This window comes from Sinocyclocheilus anshuiensis, unplaced genomic scaffold (genome assembly GCF_001515605.1).
Source record: "Sinocyclocheilus anshuiensis isolate Anshui unplaced genomic scaffold, SAMN03320099.WGS_v1.1 scaffold665, whole genome shotgun sequence".
In the NCBI taxonomy this organism is placed as follows: Eukaryota; Metazoa; Chordata; class Actinopteri; order Cypriniformes; family Cyprinidae; genus Sinocyclocheilus; species Sinocyclocheilus anshuiensis.
The window spans coordinates 830,133-837,663 of NW_015537961.1; the positions used below are offsets into that span (position 1 = coordinate 830,133).

The window sequence follows — 7,531 nt, forward strand, 5'->3', positions numbered from 1 at the left end:
AATAATAACAAAATAAATTGTGATAATATTTTTTCTTATTAAATCTTATTACCACAAAAGTGTAAATAATAAATAAACAATGTATAATAATAATAATAATAATATATTTATTACATATATATATATATATATACAATTTATAATATTACATGCTAATAATATTATCTAATAATAAGCAAAAATAAAATAAAATGCACTGGTAGTATTTGCATTACATTAATAATATTGAATATTATTCTATATTTTAACTCAAATCATTGCATTGCAGTATTTTTTAAGCTTTTTTTTTTTTACAGAAAATTACTAAACTATTACAGTAATGAGAAAACACATTCTCACTAATGAGAATTTGGGAGTGAGGTGCCTCAATTGACACAAAAATCATGCAAAATCACAAGACTATGCAAAAGATCTTAATGCTCACGAAAAACATCTAATTTTCTTTGTGCAAAATATAATGTATATAAATGTATAAATATATATAGAGAGAAACAGAGGAATAGAGGTAGGAGGAGGCCTATAACCTTGACTCAGATTACCAGCCTGCTCATAAACAGGAAGGAGGAAACGTTGTCATGGCAACCGAAACCAGGCAGTGTCATGTGAAACCAGCTCTGTCTGTGTGTGTGTGTGTGTGTGTCTGATGGATGGACTCTCGCTGACCTCTCACAGCTCCACAGAAGATCATTTCACTGCCATTAGTAAATACATCTCAACGTCACGGCTGCGGCTCCTAACAGGAAACGACACTGACCGTACAGTCAGACAAAGAAAAATAATCATCTGTGGCCTAATGGTAAGTGCACATGCTCATGGTGCTCATGTGGGCGACACAAGTTTAAACCCAGCTCGCAACATTTCCAGAGCCTTTCTTTACTCTCCTCTAAATAAAAAGTGGACCAGAAATTAAATAAAATACTATTCCTAGCAAGACCGATTAAATCATAACAGGTCCAAAATTTGGACGCTTCAGTCACATATAAAAATGTTAGAGGTTAAATATCATAGCAAGAGTCATAAAATAAAGAACAAAATGTTTAAGAAAAAGAAGTTTGTTGATTTGAAATGATAAATAGATCTAGTGTTGATAACAAAACTTTTGCTTTGTAATTATTTGAATTCGTAAAAAAATTCTAGATAATATCTAGAACCATTTTTTAGCTTTAGCACATTGACAACATACTCATCTCATTAGTAAAAATGTCTACAATGTTTTCTCATTACTGTATTAGTTATGTATTTTTAATTTTCTGTGAAACAAAATACTGCAACAATATTTTTTCCAGTTAAAATTAAGGTAATTAGAATTAAGGTAAATGTATTTATTTATATTTTGTTTTACATTAATGATCATGAGAAGGCACTTAAAATAATTAACTATTTGTCTTAAAATGTTTTATATAATATTTTAATATTTTTAGCTTTAGCACAATGACAGCATATTCAACTCCTTAGCAAAAATGTCTACAATATTTTCTCATTACTGTAATAGTTATGCATTTTAAATTTTCTGTGAAACAAAATATTCCAGCAATTTTTTTTTTCAGTTTAAATCTAAATAAAGGTAATTAAAATTAGGGTAAATTTATTTATTTATTTTTTGCAGTAATGAGAATGAGATGACACTAAAAATAATACATTTGATTTCAAAATAAAATGTTCTAGATGACAACATATTCATCTAATTAGCAAAAATGTCTATATTATTTTCTCATTACTGTAATTATTTTTTAAGTTTCTGTAACACAATTGTTTGTTTAAAATCTGAATAAATTAAGGTAAATTTATTTATTTATTTATTGTTGTTTTGCAGTAATGAGGATGAAAAAGCACTAAATAATTAAATAATTATATGAATTCATAAAATGTTCTAGATAATTTTTTAAATATGGCTTTTAAATTTAGCACAATGGCAAATAAATGCCAATTTTTATACAACATTTTTATATCACAGTATTTTTCCCCTCACAGTATAAATGTGTCTTAAAACATATTACTACCTTTAGTAAAGGTTTTTTTCGCAATGGAACCATCATATTTTGGGGTCCTTGGCACTGAACATTTTGAAAACTTCCACTAAAAACACATCAACTAAAAACCACAGAAAAGCATTTGATTAAAAGCCCCTGAGCAGAAACGACAGCGAAGAGAAGATATCCTGCAGTATTTGAGACATGCAGATACAAACACTCATCAGATTGAATGACATTCAGATATATTACACCTCCCAAATCGTTTTTTTAAGGCCACTGTAACACTGACTGCTCTGCATCTGCCTCTATACGAGCTTGCTGTCTTTCCAGGAAGTAGAATTGTTGTGCTGCTTCCCTTGTCTTCGCTCACGGTGTCCTCCAGCAGTGTATGTGTATATGAGTGTGTGTGTGTGTGTGTGTGCTGAGATAAGCTGCTATGGGAGTGTGTTTGCTCTCAGGGAGGAGCCGTGACCTTGACTGGATCCCCACCTCTTTATCTCAGTGGAGCAGAGAAATCCTCGCCAAAACCCCACCTTCACATTTACGCTCGGTACAACCACTGCGCCTGAGACTATAGACCAGGGTTATTTTAGTATCAGTAATGTACTGTTATAGTTTTTATTTATATTTTGAATGAGATTATTTTTATATTTTCCATTTTAGTTAAAGTTTTAGTAATTTTGTGCATTTTTGTAATTTTTATTAGCTTTAATTTTTTTTAATGTTTTTATCATTTTTATTCAATTTAATTTCAGTTTTAGTTTGAGTAATTTTAGTACTTCAGCTTAAACGAAATAGAAATTAGAAATTATGTCATGGCATCTAATTGATTTTTTTTTTTTTCCATTTTAATTTTGCTGAATTTTTTTAAACTGTATTTTTATTAGTTTTTGCTTTTTATGTCTATTTAAATGTAAATTTTGTAGTTTTAGTCATTTTAACTACAACATAAAATAAACCAAAACATTGCATTGGCATCTAACCGAAAATGAGTTTTTAGTTTTATATTTGAAATATAATTTTAGTTATCTAATTGAAAAAAAAAAGTTTTTTTTTTTCCATTTTAATTTTGGTAAATTTTTTTTCAACTGTATTTTTGTATTTTTATTAGTTTTTGCTTTTTATGTCTATTTAAATGTACATTTTTTAGTTTTAGTCATTTTAACTACAACATAAAATAAACCAAAACACTGCATTGGCATCTAACCGAAAATGAGTTTTTAGTTTTATATTTGAAATATAATTTTAGTTTAGTTTTTTGTTTTATTTTGTCATGTTTTTGTCTTATATATTAGTTTTTGTTCTTATAATGCATGTAATTTTTATTTCGGTTTTCTTTTTAGTAATTTTAGTACTTCAGCTTAAACTTATTTCTGTTAGATGACAAGGCAACATTTATAATTAATTTACTTCAAGTTTTTATTTTTAGATTTTCCATTTTAATTTTAGTTAAAGTTTAAGTAATTTAGTTGTTTATTTTTGTCATTTTTATTGGCTTTTTTAATGTACATATCATTTTTATTTCAGTTTTAATTTTAGTCATTTTTACTACTACTGCAACTAACTGAAATAAAGTCTTTATTTGTATATTTTCCCATTTAATTTTGTTGTTTTTACTATTGTTCATTTTTATTAGTTTTAGTTGTTTTTAATGTCTATATTATTTTTATTTCAGTTTTAGTACTTCAATTTGAACAAAAAAATTAGAAACGTTGAAAAGTTTTTACATAAAGTTACATATTTGTGACCCTGGAGCACAAAAGCAGTCTTAAGTCGCTGGGGAATATTTGTAGCAACAGCCAAAAATACATTGTATGGGTCAAAATTACTGATTTTTCTTTTATGCCAAAAATCATTAGGATATTAAGTTAAGATCATGTTCCATGAAGATATTTTGTAAATTTCCTACCGTAAATATATAAAAACTTAATTTTTGATTCATAATATGCATTGCTAAGGACTTCATTTGGACAACTGTAAAGGCGATTTTCTCAATATTTAGATTTTCTTTGCACCCTCAGATTCCAGATTTTCAAATAGTTTTATCTCGACCAAATATTGTCCTATCATAACAAACCATACATCAATGGAAAGATTATTTATTCAGCTTTCAGATGATGTATAAATCTCAATTTTGAAAAATTTACCCTTATGACTGGTTTTGTGGTCCAGGGTCATATTTTATATTATTTCATATATTTTATTACTATTTCATTTCAGTTAAAGTTGACTGTATTTCAAGTAATGGTTTTAGCTTTAGCTAAAGATAATATCCCTGCTGTGAAAGAAACAAAGCCATATTATTTTGAGGGAACTACACCTTCAACCTCAGGATAAGACATAAAAGTATTAGTTAAATGACTCAATAATATGACTAACTTTGCACTGCTCACCTTCCCAAGGCCCCTCTCCACCTTGCGGAAACACTTGTTGAGGGACAGGTTGTGGCGCACCGAGTTTTTCCAGCCAGTGGGGGCGCTGGAGAAGTACGGGAAGTGCTCCAGGATCCATCCATAGATGTCCTTCACCGGCAGTGACTTGCTGGGCGACTGTTCGATGGCCATGTATATGAGCAGGGAGAAGGAGAACGGCGGCTTGGACTTGACGGACTCTCCGGCGTGCACCGCGGCCGAGGAGATGATGGAGGCGCTGTGGTTGCCCTCGATGTCGAAGAGCGGGCTGGGGCTGGACTGGGCCTCGGGGCCGCCCAGCGTGAAGTTCTGGAGCAGGTTCTCGTGGAGCCAGTTGAGGTTGGTGAGCTCTTCGTCTCCTGAGCTGGAGCTGCGGTCCAGGCTGGTGGCCAGAGGGCTGGCGGCGCACTCGGCTTCGGGCAATGCCCTCGATGTCGAAGAGCGGGCTGGGTCTGGACTGGGCCTCGGGGCCGCCCAGCGTGAAGTTCTGGAGCAGGTTCTCGTGGAGCCAGTTGAGGTTGGTGAGCTCTTCGTCTCCTGAGCTGGAGCTGTGGTCCAGGCTGGTGGCCAGAGGGCTGGCAGCGCACTCGGCTTCGGGCAACGTCCCACAAACACCGCGCAGGCCCGTCAGATCCCCCAGAATGCCCGGGGATTCTGCTTTCTTATCCGGCGACATCCCGATGATTGGACCCATTAAATCAAGGACGTCTGTTGCAGAGAGAAACAGGGGAAAAAAATGTAAACGAATTAAAATGATGTACAAAAAGGTAATCTGGTAGCAATCATTTGGACCTAACAGAAAATGCAACGTAACTCTGAGAACAGGTAAAGTTAAAGACGCAAACTTGACACACTTTGACAGATTACTTGAAATGTGGAATGTAGAATCCAAAACAAATATTGCAACATGCATATAACGGTATAATAATAATAATAGATTATATATATAAATTAAATTAATTTAAATAAAAATACAATTTTATTTTATATAAAATAAACTAAACTAAAAACAAAAACATATTTAAAAATAAAATATTATTTTATTTCTGCCGTCTCGGTCTCTGTGAACTTGAGCGCGAAACTCAAGTAAACATAAACCACAAAATAAAATAAAATGTAATGGCATCACATTGATTAACGTTTCATGCTATTGTTTGACAGAGTATCAACCATAACTGTGTCAACAATAAAATAAAAAAAATAAAAAATAATACAAACAAACAATAAAATAAAACAAAAAATGGAAATAAAATAAAATGAAACAAAAAAAATGAAAAATATCAAATATAAAATAGACCCTTTTTTAATCTCAATTAATTAATGTTTTTATTTCAATTTAATTTATTAGTTGATATTGGATTTTTAATTCTGCATGCTCATTTCTGTTTATTTTCTATTATATGCCAACAAGCACAATAACACTGGTAATGTATTAACTGTTAAATGCATACTTAAATGAAGAAATTAACGCAATTAAATGCAATATTTAGCAGATCTCAAAAATAAATATCCATCTTTCATATTTTCAAATATAATGTTATGTCTGAATTCACTTACAGTGTTTAAAACTTTTAATGTTTTGTGCATTTTACCTAATAATAATAATAATAATAAATATTAACTAATATAATATTATTCATATCATATTTTTTATTTATACTATATTATCATTTACATTAAATTACTAATGCTATTTACATAAAAAAAATAAATAAAAAAAAATTATATATATATATATTTATTTTTTCCCCCCCAAACAAAAATAGAATTTTAATATTGGCCATATCATAAATAATCTGTTGACAATCATCTGAGAATTATCCAAAACAAATAACATAACTGTGAGAACTGGTGAAGAGAACCGATTGTCGTGTCATGTCTTCTCTACTTAGTAGGCAGTAACGACCACTGATGGCTTGTATTAAAACAAAAGAACTGTTTACTGAAGTTTCGTGCAGGATTATACAGGGATGAATTCATGCGCACACACATACTGAATCGTTCTCTTCCTTCTAGCGCGCTCTCTTAAAGCTGAACAATATAATAAATGACTATTTAAACTTTCTGATGTCATTATTGAAAACAATGAATTAAACTTTCTCATTGTTACTACTCTGATTTAATTCACAACACTGATCAAACTCATGCCAGACATTATTAATTGGTTAATTCAAGCTTTTTCCCTTTTTACAACCATTTTTCAAGAGCACAAGCTTTGGATTAAAGTTTTTTTCCCTAAAAATTTTTCTCTAATCTCCCTCATTCCCATCCAATGATCTCTCTTTTAGAGCAATGGTATTTCTGCTGGTTTTTCTCGCAGTCAGTCAGCGATGGCAGCTGAAGGAGCGGCTCTTATGTCTGAGGGTTGTTGAGGTTTCTCGAGAGCATCTGAAATGACCCGGCCTCATTCTCATCACCGCCCACCTCCTCACGCAGCTGCTAGTTAGCCATCGACGGCCACTGGCTGAGGAGCTAACGGGCTGCTTAAAGCCAAAGGAGAAGGAACATCCCTTACCATGGAACGAGAGGTGACAGTGTTGCTTAGGCAACCTATTGCCTATAAAGGGCCGAGCAGGAGAACATCGCTACCGGTTATTTGCATTTGTACGAAACAGTTTAGTGGGAATTTTATTGAAAGCATGTTGAAATCGCTATACATCTGGTTTGGATTGCATGCGTATGGATGCTCTCGCTGTAATGGCATCATATGGATTCACGTTTCATGGTATTGTTGAAGAGTGTCATCCATAATTGTGCGCCAACAATAATAAAAAAAATAAAAGAAAATATAAAAAGAAAATGAAAAAAGAAATGTAAGATTTAATTAAAAATAAAACAAAAACAATAAAGTATAAAAAATAAAATAAAAAAACAAAGAAATACAAAATAAAATAAACTAAATAAAAAAAATAAATAAATAAAAATTGAAATCCTGTAATGGCATCATATGGATTTACGTTTCATGGTATTGTTTTAGACAGAGTATAAAAAAACAGTAAAAAAAAAAACAAAAAAAAAAGTATATATATATATATATATATAATAAGGCTGTCAATCGATTACAATTTTTTTATCTGATTAATCACGTCCTTTTTCTGTGATTAATCGCGATTAATCGCACACTTCATGAAATTAAGCATAGACCAT

At 31.4% G+C, this 7,531-nt stretch overlaps 1 protein-coding gene across 1 annotated transcript in view; it reads right to left on the minus strand.

Moving 5' to 3' along the window:
- Positions 1-7,531, minus strand: part of LOC107667132 (forkhead box protein N2-like) — a 38,018-nt gene that overhangs the window by 8,559 nt on the left and 21,928 nt on the right. The window contains exons 2-3 of the mRNA XM_016458733.1: positions 4,870-5,092; positions 4,367-4,691 (exon numbers count right to left, since the gene is read on the minus strand). Of these exons, the coding sequence (XP_016314219.1) occupies positions 4,367-4,691; positions 4,870-5,078 (534 nt within the window). The 5' untranslated portion in view covers positions 5,079-5,092. The remainder of the gene's footprint in view (positions 1-4,366; positions 4,692-4,869; positions 5,093-7,531) is intronic.